Below are 22,892 nucleotides of genomic sequence, written 5' to 3'. Positions count from 1 at the left end.
TTGGTGCCCTGTGCAATTCCATTCATTTCAATTAGTTTTGCCTTCATATATTTGTCTAATTTGTGGGTATAATCAACCAGTTCTGTGAGGATCCTGATCAGCAGTGTTTTAAACTGTGCGTCTGAGAGTTTTGCTATTTCTTCATTGCTTAGATTTATAGGCTCTGGGGCTTTGAGATCTTCTTGAGCCATTTGGGTCTGTTCGTGCCCTTTAAGTATGAGGAGCAGAGCCTTGGACTCCCAGGTCACTGGGTTGTGACTCTGTATGTGGGGGCGTGGTCAGAGCGGGGAAATGGCGGCCCCCTCTGCTGTTTCTCACAGCTGGGTGCGGAGCAGAGCCTTAGGTGGTTCACCTGGGCAGGGCCACTCAGAGTTGCTACATTATGACACGAGGTGGGGTCAGAGCAGGCAAATGGCGGCGCCCTCCCTGCCGTGGGGACCTGCTGGGTTCCGGTCCAATCGCCCACTCCCTCGCTTGTCTATCCACGCACCAATACGCGACCAGTCAACCCACAGCCCTGCTCCCTTGCTGTTTCCCCACGGTTGCTCGCTTGGTCGGTAGCTCACTAGGTCCAACCCTGCGCCTGGATTCCGCGCGCCTGAGTCCATCTGACCGAGTTTTCCTGTGCAACCCCGCCCCACCAACTGCTGGTTTCGCCCCTTACCGGTCAGGCTAAATAATTTGTTAACAGACTTCCGAAAAGTTCAATTTCCTGTGTTCTGGCTGTGTTTTCTATTGCTAATATTTAGTTGTCTCTAAACTTGGTTGTGTGAGAAGGCACAGCTTATCCACCTATGCCTCCATCTTGGCGGAAGTCCTCTATACATCCTTTTAAAAAAGGGGGTGAGGGACTCCCTATTAAAAAGGACTATTTCCTTTAGATAACTACGTATATAATTCATTCCTCAAAAAACACTAATAAAACACAGTAATGCTGTGGCAATTAACAAGTTTAAAACCTTTTGACATTTAAAAAATTTATTTATAGAAAGTGGGGCAGGGAAAGAAACAGAGAGGGAGAGAAAACATCAATGTGCAAGAGAAACATCAACTTGGTTGCCTTTTGTACACACCTTGACCAGGAACCAAGCCCGCAGCCCAGGCATATACTGTGACTGGGAATCCAACCCGTTACCTCTTGCTTCAGGGAACAAGGCCCAACAAATGGGCCAAACGAGTCATGGCTTAAAAGCTCTTTAAAAGCAGATTTGAAGTCAATCTCAAATGTTGTATTGCTGATGTTCACTACTATTCAAGAAAATCTTCAATGACATATCAATTTACACTGCAAACATGGGCAAAGAAAAAACAACTTTAGGAAGGATTGGTTTACACATAATTCTTCTTAGGATCTGTACCACTTTTCTCATACTGTCCCAACCTCTACACTTCTGTAAAAGAAACAACTTGATTGGGGGGTGTATTCCCTTCACAATGTATCTGTATATCAAGTCACCACATTATACACTTTCATTATCTTACAATTTTATTTGTCAACTACACCTCAATAAAGCGGGGAAAAAACTCAAGAGGGTTTCGAACCACTGGGAGGGATAAGAGTCTGTAGCTTGTAAATAAGATCCAGGTGTTAGCATTTAACTCATATTGTGGACGTTGTAGGAAGCTTTTTTTAAAAATAAAACTACCATTTATTAATGCATATCTGTTCCCATGGAAATTTACAGACAGGAAATTTGACATTCCAGAAGGTTTATCTAAAACGGCAAGTTATATGAAGTCTGTGTATCCTTAATTTAACTAAAAGCTCTAAAAGTTTTCTAAGCTTAAATGTTGCAAAATGTTACAAATGTATAGACCAACCATATAGTGTGTTCCATAACATGATAAAAAAAAGACTTGAATTATGCTATAATTTGTGATTTTAATAAAATAGATAATTTCATACTACATAGAGAACAGGTCCACCCACTCATCATTGATAAAATTTTACAATTATTTTCTATAAAAAGTTTAGTATTTGGGAATAAATCCATTCAAACATGATTTCTATAGGTTATGTTCCCATCCTCACCCCATTCTTATTAATTCTGAGAAAATTTAAAAATACAGAAAAGTACAAAAAATAAGACAAGATAGCCATATACCACAATCCAGAATTACCCAGTATTTTGATATATATATTTACTTGCAGTCTCTTGTTTTTAACAGAAATGGATGTTTACATATGAAAAGCAAGTCCCCTTTAACCAATCCCCAATCCACCCCCCCCCCAACACTTATCCCCTTCTCTTTTCAACTCTTCACAGGAAACTACTATCAAGAGTTTGGTCTGTATCTTTCCAATTCATTTCAAAAACATACATACATACATACATACACACACATATGTGTCTGTTACTAATATATAGTATTGAACTTTGTGAGGCAAATTTTAATTCAAATATACAAAAATGTCATGGTATTAAGATGTGTCATTCTGCAACGTCATTTCCCCCCAATATTTTTGATATCTTTCTCTGTAATACATGTAGGTAGATCTCATTTGTTACATTTTACAGACATGTATCCCATCATTCAGTACTTTGCACTTTACTCCTCATGGGCATTTAAGTTGTTTCCAATTTATGGCTACTACAAATCAAGCCACAGTAAATAGCCCGGTACATATTTCCTGAGCATACAAACTCAAGAGTAAAAATGTTATGTATTCTTCAATTCATTATAAGGAAAGTTTCCCTACTCCCAAGGTCATAATCATTTTAGTATATAGCTTTTCCATATTCCTGTTTTTAATCCCCATGGATTTTACCTTTGTGCATAGTTCATGGTCACTTTTTTCCTCAGAGAATTATCTCCAAATCATTTTTTAAAGTATCATTATCTTCTCACCTCCTGATGCCATTTCTCTCCTATTCTAAATTCTAATATATGCATAGGTATTTCCAGAATCTCTTCTGTGTGGCTAAAGCAATATCATAAAAGTAATTTCCTTTCCAATGCTTACAACTTAATATTCTTACAACACTGGTGAAGATCTCCAGATCTATCTATGCAGACAGTAACAACAAGAAGCATATTTTGACTTAGTGAAAATCCATTTAAAGTTTCAGCATTACCTTTGCTGTAGATTATTTTGCAGGGCACAGGATTTTTATAATACAAATGTCTTTCTCTTCAGTACAAATTCTCTGGTGTCCCTTAAGTTTTTAGTTTTTGTTTCCCTCATTTGTGATGTTTTCCTTCAGAATGATAATTACTGATGTGCTATGAGATATAAATTCCTGATGAATGCTTTCCAATTATCAAAATATTCATAGGGTTTTCTTAATGAGCATGAATTTTCTGATGTCTAATGTGATGTGACTTCTGGCTAAAAGCTTTCCCACATTCACTACATTGGTAAGGCTTCTTACCTGTGTGAATTCTCAAATGCAGAGCAAGAGTTGAAAATTGAGAGAAGGCTTTGCCACATTCATTACATCCATAGGGCTTCTCACCTGTATGGCTTCTTGCATGCACAGTGAGAGATGAGCTTTGGGAGAAGGCTTTCCCACATACATTGCATTCATAAGGCTTATCACCGGAATGAATTCTCACATGGACAATAAGTGATGTTCGTTGAGAGAAGGCTTTTCCACATTCATTACATTCATAGGGTTTCTCTCCAGTGTGAATGTTTTGATGTTTTATGAGGTACTTCTTCTGGCCAAAAGCTGTTCCACATTCACTGCATTTAAAGGGTTTCTCTCCAATATGAATTTTCTCATGCTCAGTAAGGTTTGATTTGCCACTGAAAGTTTTCCCACACTCCTTACATACAAAGGGTTTCTCTCCTGTGTGAGTTCTCTGGTGTCTAATGAGGTTTGACTTCTGAATGAAAGCTTTCCCACAATCTTTACACTCAAAAGGCTTCTCTCCAGTGTGAATTTTCTGATGGGTAAGAAGGTTTTCCTTCTGGCTGAAGGATTTTCCACATTCATTACATTCAAAAAGCTTTTCTCCAGTATGAGTGTTCTGATGTTTAATGACATACTGCTTTTGGCTGAAGGCTTTTCCACATTCATTACATTCAAAAGGTTTCTCTCTATTATGAAAATGCTCATGCTCAGTGAGATTTGATTTGTGGCTGAAGACTTTCCCACATACCTTACAGACAAAGGGGTTTTCCCCACTACAAATTCTCTGCTGACTGAGGCGTGACATCTGAATGGAAGCTTTCCCGCATTCACAAGGTTTCTCTCCAGTATGAATTTTTTGGTGAATGAGGCTTTACTTGTCGCTGAAGGTATTTCCACATTTCCTACATTTGTAGAGACTATCTGTTTATGACCTTTCAAATGTAAAGAAAGAGACCAGTTTGAGATAAAACTTTATCATACCAGGTTCAAAACTTTTTCATCAAATATAAATTTTCTTCTGCTCAATGAGGTATGTCATGTAGCTAGAGGCTTTTTAATATTCCTTAGAAGCAAAGGGTTTCTCTCCAGCCTGATTTCTACATTTCATAAGGTGTGACACATGAGTAAGTTTTCCCACATTCAGTAACTTCAGAGGGTATGAATATTCTGGTATCAGATGGAGTACAAACTTTTTAAACTGAAGGCATTTCCACACTGATTTATACTTATTACAGTAAGGAATAACCTGCGTCAGAATTTACAAATTAATACAACCGATGATTTGTTCCTATACAACATCCCTCAAGATCAAGTCTAAATTATGTTTCAAACTCTTCCGAGGTAAGTTGAAAAAGGTGTTGCTTTAAAAGATGTATAGTCTGAGATCAGAGGAATTATTTTTCCAATTTTTTATATTCACTGCTTTTCTCCTTCAGTCTGTACCTCACTGAAGACAGATGTAACTTGCCTCCCAAGTCTTGTTGCCTCTCTATCTGCTCATCATCTCAGGGGTCTTCTAAAATGGAGGACAAAAAAAATCATAATTTAAAGGAGTTAATGTATGAAGTGCTGAGAACTGTGACTGGCACATGATAAGTACTCAATAAATGTTAGCTTTATATTATCATCATTATTTATGAATTTCCCATACTAGTGATAAAATTTGTTTGTGCTTTTGGAGATCAACTCTGCTAGTTGATTTCACAATATGAATGGAGGTTCATAACCAACGTTTCCAACTAAATTCTGGTAAGACAACCCTTGTCGAAAATTAACATTCATTGGTACACAAGGTTTAGATTACTTTTTAAAAATAACCTTTCTCATTTCATAATTAAGCAATGAATGTAACAAACAATGAGTAATTAATAAATAAGATAAAAAGATGACCACATAAAAGTGAGAAAATCTACCTGTTTTGCCTAAGGGAAAGGAATAAACCAACATTTGCTTCCTCCCTAAACTCCATTACATGACAAAAGGGTAAATGGCCCAAACTCACATGAAAAAAGTATAACAGTATGATAGAAGACATCATTATACAGATATTAACAACCTTTTTGATAACATAAAGCAAATGGAAGATTTTCAACACAGAAGAACTTAGGAAGTTCAACTAACGTAAAGGTACTGAGACAGAGGATGCCAAGATCAAGCAAGCTAATTTGTGCTGTAAATTATTAAAAAGACTCAAAATGGAGGGAAATTAAATACCTCAAAACAAAGAATAAAGGATGGTGGGCCCTGGCTGGTGTAGCTCAGTGGATTGAGCACAGGCCTGTGAACCAAAGGATCGAGGTTCAATTCCCAGTCAGGGCACATGCCTGGGTTGCAGCCATTTCCCAGTAGGGGACACACAAGAGGCAACTATACATTGATAGTTCTCTCTCTCTCCTTCCCTTCCCCTCTAAAGATAAATTTAAAAATCTCAAAAAAAAAAAGTATATGCACACACACATAAATAACTGTATACAGATATACTTTTGTTGTACACCAAAGAATGATAGTTGTTTCACCTCTGTAAATAATCTAACTTGTAAGCTAAGCCAGTCTTTTTTTTTCCATAGGCACCATTAACTTGCTTTAAGTAAATTAATAAATGACTGCCTTAAAACCTATGATTATTGACACTTGGATATGGTTTGGCAGGTACTTTCTCCAGACAGAACAAAGACAATCCTTCCTTCAAAGGGAGAAACTGACAGTACACATGGCCAAATTTGAGTTTTAAAAAAATTAGAAGTTTTGTAAATTGGTATCCTCCACAAGATTGGTAGCTTCCAAATTCTTGAAAGACTTTTATGAGACTAGTGGTGATGTTAACAAAACATGTCTGATGTTATATGATGGGATACGTGAACATTTGAAAGATCTGCATAACTTAATTGACCAATGCATAATGTTAAGAAGCCCATTAGAAGTTTAAGACACATCAAAGGTTTAAGACATGGATTTCACTATAAAATTTTTGATATACCTTCAAATTCCACATTGAGGCTAATCTTGAAAAAATTACCACTTGTCCAGTGTTAGTGGTGTACCAAAAAATATCCGTAATTTTCTGAAGACTATTTTAACTATACCTGTATGAAGTCTCAATTTTAAAAAATACTTCAAAAGGTTATAAAAGCAGAAATGAGATCCCAGCTGTATTTTATTTAGCCAGACAGTGAAGATATTTACAAATATGCAAATATATAATATCACTTTCCTCACCACTATTTTTTTTTTTGAAAAATTATTACCTTTATAAGACATGTAATATAAGTTGGGAACTTCCAGCAAAGATGGAGGCGTGGGTAGACACACTGTACCTCCTCGCACAACCAAGGACAACACAAATTTAAAAACAAAACACAACTACAAGTGACAGAAAATCAAACTATATGTAAGTCTGACAACCAAGGAGTTAAAGAAGAAACATTCTTCCAGACTGGTAGGAGGGATAGTAATGGGCAGCTGGGTAAAGACTACTCACAGCAACGCAGTGGCTGGAGGACTGGGTGGTCCCACATTTGCCTGCAGATAAAACTGTGGACCAAGACAGATCACACAACCCAGAGTTCCAACACTGGGAAATAAAGCTTCAAACCTCTGACTGAGAACACCTGTGGGGGTTGAGACAGCAGCTGGAGAAAACTCCCAACTTCACAAGAGAGTTCAATGGAGACACCAACAGGGTCCTAGAATATACACAAACCCACACACCTGGGAATCAGCACCAGAAGGGCCCGATTTGATTGCAGGTAGCAGGGGAAGTGACTAAAAACCAGCAGAGAGAGGAGCAAGCAGCACTGTTCCCTCTCCGATCCCTCTCCCACATATGGAATCACAATGCAGTGAGGTGAGTTGCCCCGCCATGGTGAACATCTAAGGCTCCCCCATTACTACATTACAGGTGCACCAAGAGGGGGGAAAATAGCCAAAATGAAAGAACAGGTCAAAACGCCAAAAAAAATACAACTAAGAAACAAAGAGAGAGCCAACCTATCAGATGCACAGTTCAAAACACTGGTTATCAGGATGCCCACAGAATTGGTTGAATATGGTTGCAAATGAGATGGAAAATGAAGGCTACGCTTCATTTTTGTGAAATAAAAGAAAATGTACAGGGAACCAGTAGTGATAAGAAGGAAACCAGGACTCAACAATCTAGAGCAGAAGTTAAGAATAAATATCCAACCAGAACAGAATGAAGAAACAAGAACTCAAAAAAAAAAAGAGGAGAGGCTTGGGAACCTCCAGGACATCTTTAAATCTTCCAACATCCGAATTATAGGGGTACCAGAAGGGGAAGAAGAAGAGAAACAAGTGGAAAACTTATTTGAACAGACAAGAAAGGAGAACTTCCTCAATCTAGCAAAGGAAATAAGACTTCCAGGAAGTCCGGGAAGCTCAGAGAATCCCAAAGAAGTTGGACCCAAGAAGGAACACACCAAGGCACATCACAATCACATTACCCCAGATTAAAATGAAGGAGAAAATTCTAGAAGCAGCAAGAGATAAGGAGAGTTACCTACAAAGGAGTTCACATCAGACTGTCAGGTGATTTCTCAAAAGAGACCTTACAGGCAAGAAGGGTCTGGAAACCAGTATTCCAATTCACGAAAGGCAAGTACCTACATTCAAAATTGCTCTATCCAGCAAAGCTTTCATTTAGAATGGAATGGCAGATACAGTGCTTCTCAGATAAGGTCAAGTTCAAGGAGTTCATCACCAAGCCCTTATTATATGAAATGTTAAAGGGACTTACCTAAGAAAAAGAAGATAAAAAAGATGAACAGTAAAATAACAGTAAGCTCACAATCATTAACAACCACACCTTAAAAAAAAAAACACACTATACACACACAACTGAACCTAAAACAAAGAAAACAGAAAAACTAGTTGTTTGCTTAGACGGCAAACAACTAGACAGGAATAGAATCACAGAAATGGAGATCACATGGAGGGTTATTAGTGAGGGAGTTGGTGGGGAAAAGAGGGGGAAAAGGTACAGAGAATAAGTAGTATAAATGGTATATAGAAAATAGACAGGGAGAGGTTAAGAATAGTATAGGAAATGTAGAAACCAAAGAACTTATATGTATGACTCATGGACATGAACCAAAGGGGAATGGCAGGTGGGAAAGGGTGTACAGGGCAGAGGGGAATAAAGGGTGGAAAATGGGACAACTATAATAGCATAACAATAAAATATATTTATATAAGAAAAGAAATATAAGTTTATATGTAATGGGCTATTATTTGCGGTATTTTTATTTTTTACTACTATTATTTTTTAAGATTTTATTTATTTATCTTTATAGGATAAGGGAAGGAGAGAGGGAGAGAAATGTCAATGTATGCTTGCCTCTCATGCATTCCCTGCTGGGAACTGGCGTGCAAGCCAGGCATGTTCCCTGACTGGGAATCAAACCGTGATCCTTTGGTTTGCAGGCCCGTGCTCAATCCACTGAGCTACACCAGCCGGGGCTTATTTGTGGTATTTTTAAATAAATCAATGTTTTTAAATTTTTCTCAATTTTACTTTTAAATAAGGGGAATTATCACTAATTCCATATAAACCAAAGTTCTTTGGGGTGGGGGTCTTCAAATTTTAAGAATGTAAAGATTACCGCTAATAGTTATTGGGTTTCCTTTAGTGGTAATAAAAGTCTTCTAAAATTAAAAAAACTTCTAAAATTTGATAATGGCTATGGCTACAGAACTCTGAATTGAACATACTAAAAACAACTTAATAGTATACTCTAAAAACTAGATTTTATGTTATATGAATTAATAAAACTGTTATTTAAAAAAAGTTAAGAATGTAAAGAGGCCAAAAAGTATGAGAACTATTGCTCCAAATTATTTCTCATTATTCATCCAACAAATACCTTTTTCTCTCCTTAATATGTGCCTGGCACAGTTCTAAGCTCTAGGAATACAGTATTGAACAAAAGTGACAAAATTCTCTGCCCTCATTAAGTTTACACTCTATTTTGACCCAATTATTTCACCGCTGGTATTATATCCTAATAATTCTAAAACACCAATTCAAAAGAACCCATGTATGCCAATATTCATAGCAGCTTTATTTACAATAGCCTAAGTGCCCATCAGTAAATGAGTGGATCAAAAAAACTGGTGTGTTTATACAATGGAATACTATGCAGCAAAAAGAAACTCCCACCTTTCATGACAGTATGGATGGAACTGTAGAGTATTAATGCTAAGTGAAATAATCCAGGCAATGAAAGACAAATACCATATGATCTCACCTATAGGTGGAACCTAGTGAACAAAATAAACAAATGAGCAAAATAGAATCTGAGTCATAGAAACAAGGAACAGACTGACAATGACCAAAGTGATGGGAGAGGATAATGAGGAAAAAAGGGTCTAGTCAAGCAACATGAATAGAGCACCCATGGACATGGACAATGGGGTGGGGATTTACTATGGAAGTGGAGGTGGGAGGGGCAGTGGAGAGCAAAAGGGAAAAATTGGGACAAATGTAACAGAACAATCACAGAAAAAAAATTGAGTAGAAGTTTACAGTGCATACAAAAGTAGTTCACAAACTGAGAGCTTTAAAATGTAAAAGACTGATGAAGCTCTCTACCATGACATTTCGGGATGGCAAATAAAGATGAGTATGTTGTTTCACCAAAATAGTTTACAAAATGTGAAAAAATTTCAAGGAGATAGTGTGTTAAGAAATTGTAACTGCTATAAAAACATTTTCAGAAGGGATAGAGTTTTAATTTTAGATACAGCAGCCTCTCAGAAGGCAAGGTTCAAGATATGAAGGAAGAGAAGGATCCTTACAAATAAGCAGAAATGCATTTCTGCATTCTAAGCAGAAACTAAACAAACTCACAGGACCTGAGAAAGAGCCCACCAAGCATATTAAATATGTAATAAATGAGTCAGTCACATTTATGGCCGTCGTGCTCATGTACTTCTACCTCCTATTCCTTTTTTGAATCTATAAAACCTCCTGGAAGTATCTTTCCCTAAACTTTAAATCACAGTCAGATTCACTTTTTCTAAAATAAGTGTTTCATATGAAATATTTAAAAACCCAAATTTCTATGTAGTTATTTAACTTAATATCTTAACTATATAGCCTGAGATGCCAGATTGCATTAATGGTTCTACTCTATTCTTTGAATGGCTGACAGTAAATATTTGTTAAATACTGGGAGCAGTATTAAGGGGGAATGGAGAAAAGGAGAGAACGGTTTATATTTTAAAAACAAAAAAGGCAGCCCGGGATGGTGTGGCTCAGTAGCTTGAGCACAGGCCTATAAAGCAAAAGGTCACTGGTTTGATTCCCAATCAGGGCACATGCCTGAGTGGCAGGCCAGGTCCCTAGTAGGGGGAACGTTAGAGGCAACCACACATTAATGTTTCTCTTCCTCTCTCTCTAAAAATAAATAAGCAAATAAAATATTTAAAATAAAATGACAACCAAATTCAAAGTTTAAACCTTGACTGGATTCTGGTACTTAAAAAAAATGCTATATGAGGTATTTGGGAAATTAAAGAAATGCAGACCTCTTTAATACACGGTAACTCATTCTCTTTTGGTTAAAATTTCAGAGTCATCAGTTTATCAGCCAACCCTGTCAGCTATTACTTTAACATATCTTAAGAATGTGACTACTTGTCACTAGCTCAAGTACAACTATTTTCTTATCTAGATTATTGCAATAGCCTCCAATTACTCTCCTAGCCTTGCCACCCCACCCTACGTAATTTTCTATACAGGAGACAAAATGTAATTCTGACCTTATCACTCTTTTGCTCAAAACCCTCTGGTCTCCCAAAACACTCAGAACAAAGACCAAAGTCTATGATTTAGCCTGTTATCTAACAAATCTTCTCTTATTAACCTTGACCCAGCATTTCCACTTAGAATAAATCATTATGTAGTTACATCTGCATATCTCTGCAAAACAGTTATAAAGAAGTATATACATTTGTGTCTTCAATAGCGTAAGCCTGGAAGCAACCTAAATGGCCATTAATTAATAGGAGACAGGCTATTGATACAGAATCTCTCCAATACGCCCTGCCCCTGCCAAAACAAAACTATATACACAACACATACCACCATTTATATAAAAAGGAAAACTAAGGGCTTATATAGATTCTTATTTGCAGCACAGATACATAATATATGCTGGGTTTTTCATAGACTACCTTAAGAATCTATGTGAAACTCTTGAAAGTGTCTGCATCTTTGAAAAAGTACAGTACCAGGGCTCAGAGATTAGAAGAGAATTTTTCATTTTTTACCTTAATGTCCAAAAATTTCTTAGAAGTTCATGTATCACATTAAAAAATACAGACTCATACACTCATATTCTCACACACACAAGAGAAAGGCAGAAATTATTTCTAAAGCAACAACTTTTGAAAGAGGTATATGGGGCAGGCAGGGAGAGGGGTCAGTTTGTTGTTGTATAATGGAGGTAGATAAGACAATAGGAAGTATGATCACAGAGATAAAATATAATTCTGAAGCATTTAACCACTGAGAGAATGAGAAAGAGTGGTCAATAATAAAAAAAAAAAGACCCTAAATGTCAAGATAGTATGTAAAGACTCAAAACCTATAAAAGACAATTCATGAGGGAAGAAATTGATACACACTGGGAGATATGAGACTATGAGACCAAAGGTATCCATGAAAGAAAACAATCACACAGAGGCAGTACAAATGAAGTACAAAGCGTAGACATTCCAATTAAAGATAATAGGGGACTTGGTCCTCTAGAATCTAATTAAAGAGGTAGAATACTGAAACAGAAAACACAGGGGCTGAAAATGTCATTTGAGTATATAAAGAATTCATACCAAGTGATACTCCAAGACAAGGGCCTGTAAGAAAAAATACTTTAAAAGCATTTCAGGTGTCAATGCTGTCTGGTCATCATTCACTCACCTGAAAAAATTTCCTTTCATTCCTTTCTCCACCATCCAATTTGTCTTTTTGCTCCAAAAGAGGTTCACGTTCAGCTTGGTCAGCTTATAACCTGCTATTGGGGAAATGACATACCACTAGAATGTTAATGCTGGGCCAAAATACCAGTCTAGAACTCAGTCTGAGCCCTGGGGCCTCGGGCTTTCTGAAGGATGAGGACGATGCAATTTCCAGGGATGCACAAGAATGGGGACCTGTGAAAAAGAACAAAGTAATGATCTTTTTTATCTTACAATTACAATTACAAGAGCAAAGGGACTAAGATGATTTGAATCTTGAATTTCAAAGCCATATCCATTTAAGCCTCCACACATCCTGAAATGGGGGAAAAAAAGAAAACTTACTTTCAGATTTTTACTTACATAGGAAAGATGTTCATACCTTACCTGACTAGTTACTATCATTCTCTAGCACCACACCCCTGCACAAGTTCCTGAGTGGATTTTAACTATGGCCCTTATTCCTAAATGAATTTGATAGTCTTATCTATGCCTATCAGAACTAAACCACAAGTATACAATGCATAGGAAGTTGCTGTGACAGTATTCAGGAATAAAAAAACTCAAAACATTTTCCTGAAATCCTAATACTTACTTTGTTTGCATTATACTCTTGAGTAAAACTACATATTAGAAATGTCCTATAAATATTATCATACATTCAAAAAACATTTTTAAGATTATAAAAACTGACAATCTGAATATGGAATGGACTGAGAGTATTAACGTATCCATGTTAAATTTTCTGAGTTTGAAAAAGAAATGTTTTTGTTCTTAAAAAGTTCATGTTGAAGTATTCATAAAGGGAACATGTATGAACTTAGTCTCATATGCTTCAGAAAAAATTACACACATACTTAGAGAGAAGAAAAAATAAAGTGAAAAAACAAAATGTAAATGATCAGTGGATGTGGGCAAAGGATTTATAGGACTTCTCTGAGCTACTCTAATTTTTCTGTAATGTTGAAATCATACTTAAAAAGCAAAATTCTATAAAACTTAACTTACTGCTTATAAACACACTATCTACACCACAAGTAGCAAACACAAGGCCTGAACCCAGCCCTCCGCCTTATTTTATCCGGCCGGCACCTTGTTTCTTACCAGCAGCAGTGCTGAGCTCTTGCTTAACTGTTAAGGAGCAGTTATGTAACAGTTATACAGTCCTAAAATTATATTCAGCCCTATGAAGGCCACCACAAGGCTGACATGGCCCTCAGTGAAAATGAGTTTGACACCCCTGATCTACACTGTTTGTTGAAAAGGCTTGGTCATTATTTTGTACTGGGGTATGGCAGAGATGGACGACTTAGAGCCTTATTTAAAAAGTAATAGGAACAGACAGGAACATGAGAAGGTAAGCTGGCTGAATATTCTGATATTCTGGAATTCAGTGTCAGGTTTCTAAGGAACATACAAACGTATCATTTGTCAATTGTATGTGCAGATGAGGAGCTCAGACTAGACCTAGAATCATAATAGGAATTTGTCAGGTGTCAGAATATTGTTGCTGAAGACACAGATGAAATGTTACTATGACTACTTACAGAGAATATACACACTATGTGAGAAAGATGGCCAAGAATACAGACTCCTAAGAACACCATCAAGGAAGCAAGAAAAAGTTTGACAGAAACATTGTGGCTGCTAGTTTTGAAAAACACTTTTTGAAAACCATACAAACTTCAGGAATAAACAATGAGGAATAATACCAACCAGCCAATCCATAAACTACCTCTTTAGTGAAACTACTAGAATATGTTAACTTCAAATTATATGTAAGTATGGCACAAAACACCCAAAATAACAGGTGCTATAGGAACCATAATAGTGCAGTAGGAGTTACCAAGAATGGCTAGAATGCCCTGGCTGGTGTAGCTCAGTGGATTGAGTACCTGCCTGAAAAACAAAGGGTCACCAGTTCAATTCCCAGTCAGGGCACATGCCTGGTTTTCATGCCAGGTCCCCAGTAGGGAACAAACAAGGGGCAACCATATGTTGATGTTTCTCTATCTCTCCTTTCCCCTCTCTAAAAATAAATAAAATCTTAAAAAAAAAAAAGAATGGCTAGAAAATGGTGAGAAGTCCTTTAATAGTTAACAGTTCTCAGAAATAAAGCAAATATTCATTCTCAGAATGAGGCATTCACCCTAAGTGTCTACTTTTAGCCAACTCTAAGAACCAAACTAGGGACAAAGTAACCCCCCAAATTCCACATATTGGGTTGGCCAAAAAGTCCATATGGTTCTTTCCATAAAATGAGAGACACATTTTTTCATTTTTACCAATAACTGTACTGATTTGGATATTTTGAGTATGTCAGTTATTTCCTGCATGGTATAACACTGGTTGTTCTCAATGTCTTGATTTGATCACTATGAACTGGAACTGGTCTACCTGACCATGGGGCATTGTCCAACAAGAAATCTCCAGCACGACACTTTGCAAACCACTTCTGACATGTTCAATCTGTCACAGCGCCTTCTCTATACACTGCACAAACCTCTTTGTGTTCACCTGTGCTTTTACCTTCTTGAATAAAGCATAATATGCCAAAAATATTGTGTATTTCCTTCCATCTTCAATATTAAAATGGCTACACAAAAATTCACCAATTCTGATATTTTTTAATGCATGCTAATATCACAGCAGTCACAACACAATCTAATAAAATTGTTTAAAATGAAGTTAAAGACAACTAAGCACTACTAAAATCATCTTACAGGATAAAAAATGAACTTTTTGGCCAATCTCTGCTAAAGGCAGGCTCAAATAGGAGACCTAAACAAGTTACAAAGAAGCCTAGAAAGTACTGGAAATGCTGAGGGAAACTCTAAGGACTTCAAAGTTCAAATCTGAAGATAATATTTCCTTATATTCAAGTAGGCCTCACCCTAAGAGGTAACTGATGAAAGCAAAAACTAGATTAAACAGAAAAGGACTGAAGAGGGAAGCAAAAAGTAGACTTAAAAAACATAGTAAGCTCTTACTCAATATCATCAATAGGTTCTGCAACTTAAAGCAAAACAATGTGTAATGAAACCAATTTTACCACTGGCTAATCAATATAAACAAGAGTTCAGTTCCTATGGAATCTTATCAACATTATTTAACAAAAATAAAATAAAAAATAAAGGAAATGACATTACTCCAGGGCCTACTGTACTTGGGAGTGGGGCAGCCCCAGATTTAGCAACTTCTAAATACATCACTCTAAAATACAAGTTCTATGAGGAATTACAGGAAACAGAGATAGAGAATTCAGCCTCAACCAGGTTAGAGTCAATGAGCAAGAGATGATGCACAAGTTCCTTGCTTTAAAAACTAGAAGGCCCTAACTGGGTGGCTCAGTTGATTACAGCATCCTTGTGTGCATCAAAAGGTCGCAGGTTCAGTTCCTGGTGAGGGCAAATACCTGGGTTACCAATTTGACCCCTGGTCATGGCGCATGTGGGAGGCAGCCAATCAATGTTTCTCACATTGATATCTGTCTCTCTCTCCAAAACCAACAAACATATCTTTGGGTAAGTATTAAAAATAAATAAGCAAAAACTAGAAGAGGCACATGAGCTTTAAACCACAGAAAGATACTATGCCTCCATTATCCTGGTATTCACCTAGGAAAATCTGATACAAACATGAGTAACACAAAATAATTTGGGTCCATAAAAGGATACTATAGCCCTGGCTGGTGTAGCTCAGTGGATTGAGTGCGGGCCTGGGAACCAAGCAACCACGGTTTCGATTCCTAGTCAGGGCACATTCCTGGGTTGCAAGCCAGTTCCCAGCAGGGGACACATAAGAGGCAACCATACATTGATATTTCTCTCCCTCTCTCCTTCCTTTCCCCTCTAAAGATAAATAAATAAAATCTTTTAAAAAAAGATACTATAATAAACAGTAAAAATGAATAACATAATTTTCCAACAATTAAATAAACTCATCTGAAAAATATCGACACAAACCAGGTAAACATGAAACACAACAAAACAAAATGAACTTTTAAATTAAGACAAACTTTTAAGGAACAAGCAAAGCTACAAAAAGCACAAAAAAGACAAACAGAGGAACTGCATTTAAAAAAGGAAGAGGGAAAGGGAAGAAAACAGGATAGGAATGAACATCTACTGGGCATCTTATTTTTGTTCTGTTTGTCTTTTTTTTTTTTTTAAGATTGCAGTATCACAGTATGGAGGGATTTTTGTTTCCTTGATTAACATGATCTTCCTTGATCTTTCCTGGTTGTTGTATCCTAGACACAGCAGTAGCCCCAGCCTTATTAAACTTTTTGTTTCTATTTACATTTCTAGAGACCCAGGCAGCATGAGTAAACTTTATAGATAATTGTAATCTATCAGAACCACAAAAGCCATATTTTTTTTTAATTTTTGAAATTATTTTATTGTTGTTCAATCACAGTTGTCTGCATTTACCCTCCACTACTGTCCCCCAAGCCATATCCTTATTTAATGCAAAATCACTGGAAGTATCTGTATAAAATTCTGAAGATAGGATGCCCATATATCAATTATTTAACATAAACAGTTCAGTAAATTAAGCAGAGAATAAAACTATTTTATAGATATCAACAAGCTTCCCATATGACTCCACTGATAATAGTAATATAAAAGATAAAGTACCTAGAAACAAATTTAGTAAACAGTATCTAAAACCTATAGGAGTATTTAACATCGAAAAGGTCTAATGTTCCTTCCCACTAAATTATTTTATAAGTTTAATGAAATACAAGTAAAAATAAGGTTTCTTTCCCCCTAGAATGACAAGCTGATTCTAAAGTTTACATAGAAAAACAAACAAGTAGAATAGCTGGGAAACTGCAAAGGACAAGCAGTAAGAGACTAGTTACAGCAGATAATAAAACAAAAGTATAAAGCCTCAATAATAAAGACATAAATATTGGGCCCTGGCCAGCCTCAGCTGACTGGAGCATTGACTTGTGCATGAAAAGGTTGAGGGTTTCAGTTCCAGTCAAGGCACATACCTAGGTTGCAGCTTTTATCACCCGTTGGGGCATGTACAAGAGGCAATTGATATGTCTCTCTCCTCTTTCTCTTCTCTCTCTAAAATCAATAAACTTATCCTTAGGTGAGGATTTTTTTTAAAAGACATAAATATTGTGGCCCTGGCTGGTGTAGCTCAGTGGACTGAGCATGGGCCTGCGAACCAGAGGATCGTGGTTCGTTCCCAGTCAGGGCACATGCCTGGGTTGGGGTTCAGGCCAGTTCTAGGCAGGGGACACGGCCAGGGACCTACAAGAGGCAACCATACATTGATATTTCTCCCTCTCTCCTTCCCTTCTCCTCTAAAGATAATAAAATCTTTAAAAAAATAAAATAAAAATAAAAGGCACATACCTAGGTTGCAGCTTTTAGCCTGGAAGACGGAGACTATGAAGTCTAGAAATAAACTAAATACATAGAATTTAGTATATGATCAAAATGTAATCTTAAAATAATCAACACCTTAAATAAACAGTGTTGGAAGAAATGGGTAGCCAATTAGAAAAAGATAAATCTGGATACACACCTAATACTATATACCAAGAGAAACTCTAATTGAATTAAAAATATGAATAGGAAAATAAAACCCTATAAAAATTATAGCCTTGTAAGGATTTGAAAGTACAGCTAAATTTGGAATGGGAAAGGCATTCTTCTCTTAACTTGAAAAAAAAAAGTTGCAACTCATTTCACAAAGAGCTAAACTTTCTAATGCAATTTAAACAGGCCTTAAAAGAAAAAGGCACCCACCCCCAAAGAAAAATGAGATACGAACAAACAGTTCTCAGATAAACACATGTGACCCTTAAACATATAGAAAATACTCAACCTCACTCATAATGAGGAATATAAATTAAACCTAGAATGAGATACCAATATTTATTTATGCCTTTGCTTTGCCCCCTCCCCCAAATCAACTATTGTGGGAAAATAGGTGCTCTTGTACTCTGCTAAGTGCTAATGGGAGTATTAAATACTTAGTAACAAGGGCAACTCCACTTGTACCTATCTGCTTTAGAGATATTCCTGTGTTAAGGACAAAAATGACACAGATAAAAAAAGAAATTATTCATTATTGCAGTTAGTAACAGCAAAAGATTGGAAATAACCCCAGTGTCCAACAGAATGAACTATGGTACATGCACAGAGTAACATTTATTCAGCAGTTACAAGGAAAAAAAAAAGATAATGATTATCAACAAAGGAGATCTCCATGACATATTGTTAAGTGAACAAAGTCAGTAAGAGATGTATATAGTATGCTACCTTTAATGTAAGGAAGGTGAGGTATGTGAGAGAAAAAGAAATATACACTAGTGGCCCAACAAACAAACAATCCACTTAATAAACAAGAAAAAATACTTGAAGATTGTAATATGGGAGGGGAACAGAATGAGACAAGTATCTCTGAAATATATTTTGGTAAATCAGAAATGCATTACTTTTCTAAATGATCAAATTCATTTTCTAAAAAGCAATCCTTGAACTTGAAAACATATAGAAACAAATGAACCCAACTTGCTACCAATTATGTTACCATTAATTTGGTAGCATAATTCCTCAAAGAAAGGATTTATCTCAAATGCCTTAAAAACAGAGAACTTGACTACACATCTTTAGTACTATGCTTTCTAACCACAAAAATAGGTACAGTGAAGTTTCTCATGTAATACAGTGTTTATATTTATTATTAATATCAGCGGTATTTTGAAAACTTTTATGTTGCAGGACAAAGCTAAGAAAATTAAGTACTTATGTTAACTTGTTTCAGAATTTTTACTATAAAACACAGCTATGAGCTAATTGTTAGGTAAAAATACTGTACTATTTATAATGAATTAGAAATACTAATATGAACTCATGATTTTTAAAAATCAATTTCCTAGGTCTGTCACTGAAATGGCCTTGAAATAATGTTACCCCTGCAGCAATGAAAACATCCAGTACCCCGCCTTGCTCTCTCAATACCATTCTGCAGTAAAAGAAACCAGAGCTCCTTAGAGACATGGCCATTTCCTTGTCTGGGAAGGAAAGTACAACCTGGGCCTAGAGTAGGAAAGCTTTCAAATTTAAATAGTGACATATCAAAATAAAACAAATCAACTTGAAAGAGAGTCCCTGAGCTAAAAATGTGATGAATGAGAGTCACAAAGAACACTAGCTGCAGTTATCAGAACTCAACTTAAAATGAAGCTTAAAGAAGAAAAAGGCAGGAAAACTTTGAAACAATTTAAGGTAGCAAATAAATATCAAAGGAATGAAAAGTTATCACTTTGTAACCCCTTGGCTATTGATGAGCCAAGAATTATTTATTGGTGTTAAAACGATCCATTCAATGATTGGTGGGGAATGGACATTTGTATGATACCAAAGTAAAACCATACACATTACACCTTTGTCATAAAAGGACAAATACAATTAATGGTGGCCAAGTCACACAGTATGTCTCTACTGATATTATGCAATTTGAAGATCATCTCCCAAAAGTCACAATTGGGATTTTTAAAAATATCATCAGAGGTTCTGAATTAGAACCATAATAAAGTAATTATCATAGAAATCAAAGAACAAACATCACAAAGGCAGTGATGAGTTTCTAAGATGAATGTAACAAACACAGAAAGCTAACGTCCTCATTCCAGTTTTAAAAAGAAATGTCCCTCACCCAAAACTGTTTAAAAATGGAAATAAGGCCCTGGCTGGTATAGGTCAGTGGATTGAACATGGGCCTGCAAAACAGACAATCGCAGTTCGATTCCCAGTCAGGGCACATACTGGGGTTGCAGGCAGGTTCCCTGCAGGCCGGTTCCCAGCAGGGGACGCATGAAAGGCAACCATACGTTGATGTTTCTCTCCCTCTCTCCTTCCCTTCCCCTCTAAAGATAAATAAATAAAATCTTTTAAAAAAATGGAAATAAGAAGAGCCTCTTTCAGAAATCTCTAACAGAAACAGTAAGAACAACTGTACTATTTCTGAGAAAGTATTATTTTATGGATAGTAATAACAGTAGTAACATTTATCCAGTATTTGCTACATCCCAGGCACTATTCTACAGAATTAGAATTCCATGATCTGCACAACCACCCTGTAAATCAAGCATTATTTTCTCTATATTATTAGATAAAAAACTGAGGCACAAGTTTTAAGTGACTGCCTAAGGTCACCAAGATACAAGGTGGCAAAGGAAGGAGTTAACAGAAGCAGTCTTGCTCCGGGGCCTATTTCCTCCTTTAAAAAAAATAGCAAACACTAACTATTGAATATATACTAAGTTCATATAGTTAAAAAACAAACAAAAAGGTTTTTGCCTTTGCCCTACCCATCCCTGTACCACTGCTCTTAACAAAGATAGCCACTTTCCTTATTTCTCCCTTTTCTTACTCCATACCATATATTCTGCATATGGTGCAGAATATATGCACCATATATTGCATAGCTTGAAATAAGCTATAAAAAGCTTCCTTTTCATTCTTTTGTATAGCTGCTTATTACTGTTAAATATATGTACTATAATTTTATCCAAACAGTCTCTGAATGATAGGCAAGAACTGTTTCTAATCTTTTCTTCTGCCTAACACTAATGCACTGAGCAACCATGTACCCTTATTATTCCATGCAAATGCAGGTACACTTGTAGGATTAATTTCCAGGTATGAAATAGCTAGCTCCAAAACAACAACAAAAAAACCCACACAAGCAAACTTGTAGTTATATAGATACTGCCAAATTGCCATTCCTAGGCCAGCTTCATGCTACTACTATGTTAATTTCCAAGGATTTATATTTTCAAACATCACCAGTGGCTCCCACTTTCATGCACCCAACTGCTTTCCTTTTCCAGTTTTACTGGGTACTCTAGCTTGTCTATTTTTCCATCTGAAGTGCAGAATCAGTTTATCTAGTTCCAAAGGGAGAACTGTACTTTTATCTAAAACATATTAATCAATTTATTCAAGTTTGCACACACTTCTTTTTATCTTATTGAAAAACATGGTATATCTAATTATTCACATCTTATGTTAACACCCCTTAGTCCTTTAAAGTTATTTTCTGTTAGTTTTGCCTATTTAAGTTTATCCCTCAATATTTATTGCTCTTGTAAATATTGGTTTTCTTATGTCTTCTAACTTCTGTTATCTATTTGAATTTGGAGTCTATGGCCACACCACACTGAATGTGCTGGATCTAGTCTGATTTTGGAACTCAAGAACTTTAACCCTACATAACTTTAATAACAATTATTAAAAATTATGTGAAGGATAACTGTGGTTGGATTCCTTACAAAAAGCACCTTTGGAGACACGAATTTTTTTCATTACTTCACAAAATCCACAAATCTGTGACTACCTCCATTCATCCAGATTCTAGTCCAGACTCTTAAATAAAGATGGCAACAGAACCGGTTTCTTGAAAGAACGAAAATAATGCTGGACTCCCTAATTCTGGGCTTTCTGTGCCCAGAATATAACACTGCTTCTCAAAGTGTAACATTGATATTTAGTCTAGGACTCTTTGGGGTTAAGTAACCCAAAAGATCAGGGGATCGGAAATCGTCTGAGGCAGGCCCTCTCAAAACAAAAATTCAGCCCTGGCTTGTGTGTCTCAGTGGATTGAGCGCCAGCCTACAAACCAAAGGGTGGTGGGTTCATTTCCAGACAGGGCACATGCCTCAGTTGCGAGCCAGGTCCGCAGTAGGCGGCCTGCTAGACGCAACCACCCATTAATGTCTGTCTCTCTCTCCCTTCCTATCTCTAAAAATAAATTTTTAAAAAACCTCCTTTTAAACATTCATGGTTTTAAAAAAGAGTTAGAAATCATGGGGTTTTGCATTCCACCGCAATTAAAAACAAATGTGGTTTTATACAAAAATCCACTTTTAAATTATTTACAACTTAGCTCCCCCCCTTCAAATCTTCATGTAAAATTGATACTCCAGGAAGATGGCACCGTCATCAGCACTTTCGACCAGGGAAGTGCGGCTCAAATGTAATTACCTCAATACTAGTCTCCTATAGCTACCCCTCAAACACAGCCACACACAATCCTGCACTCAGTTTCTCACTCAATAACTTCAAACATCGGTAAAACTGAAAGTCACACATGCTCGAATCCTCTTTAAGGGCCGCCAACCCGACCCCACACGTAGGCCGAAAGCCGTTAAACCCACTCCCCCGGCCCCCGGCCGCATCCCAAAAGATCTGGAGTTCTCCCCTTCTACCTTCCGAACCCGACCGCACCAAGACACCCACATCCCACCTCCTACTTTCGCGCCACGTGGACCCACGGACGGACTGACCAGCGGACAAAGACCAAAATGTCCACTCGGTGCGATGCGCCTGCGCTTTCGGAGGGCTGCTGAGCAATCCCACAAGTCTCCGCGACTCAGCACGCACAGTCAATAAGGCCTATCCCAGGGTGGTGTCTGATTACCTACTATCAACAGCAATGCAGTTTTTCTGGCCTTAGACTACATTTCCCTTAAGGCTTTGCTGGTCGACACGTTGTCTCTTCAACTCGAACTTGATGGCTCTTCCT

The 22,892-nt window shown here is 36.8% G+C and overlaps 1 protein-coding gene across 5 annotated transcripts; it reads right to left on the bottom strand.

Annotated features, from left to right (window-relative positions):
* Nucleotides 1–968: 968 nt before the first annotated feature.
* Nucleotides 969–22,887, bottom strand: ZNF146 (zinc finger protein 146). 5 transcript variants are annotated; one of them, XM_053666630.1, is made up of 4 exons: nucleotides 22,614–22,721; nucleotides 12,298–12,530; nucleotides 7,983–8,112; nucleotides 969–4,875 (listed from the first exon to the last, which is right to left on the bottom strand). In XM_053666630.1, exon 4 carries the CDS (start codon nucleotides 4,162–4,164, stop codon nucleotides 3,286–3,288), a length of 879 nt encoding a protein of 292 aa, XP_053522605.1. In that variant the 5' UTR covers nucleotides 4,165–4,875; nucleotides 7,983–8,112; nucleotides 12,298–12,530; nucleotides 22,614–22,721; the 3' UTR covers nucleotides 969–3,285. The 5 variants fall into 5 exon arrangements, with proteins under 5 accessions (XP_053522605.1, XP_037001879.1, XP_037001878.1 ...); XM_037145984.2 differs by lacking the exons at nucleotides 7,983–8,112; nucleotides 22,614–22,721 and adding an exon at nucleotides 22,788–22,887; XM_037145983.2 differs by lacking the exon at nucleotides 7,983–8,112 and having other exon boundaries at nucleotides 22,654–22,753.
* Between the last annotated feature and the right edge of the window lie 5 nt (nucleotides 22,888–22,892).

Source organism: Artibeus jamaicensis, unplaced genomic scaffold (assembly GCF_021234435.1).
Source record: "Artibeus jamaicensis isolate MK-2021 breed Jamaican fruit bat unplaced genomic scaffold, CSHL_Jam_final contig_464, whole genome shotgun sequence".
In the NCBI taxonomy this organism is placed as follows: Eukaryota; Metazoa; Chordata; class Mammalia; order Chiroptera; family Phyllostomidae; genus Artibeus; species Artibeus jamaicensis.
The sequence above is the reverse complement of the archived record's forward strand: the minus strand, read 5'-3'. Positions and strand labels throughout refer to the sequence as shown.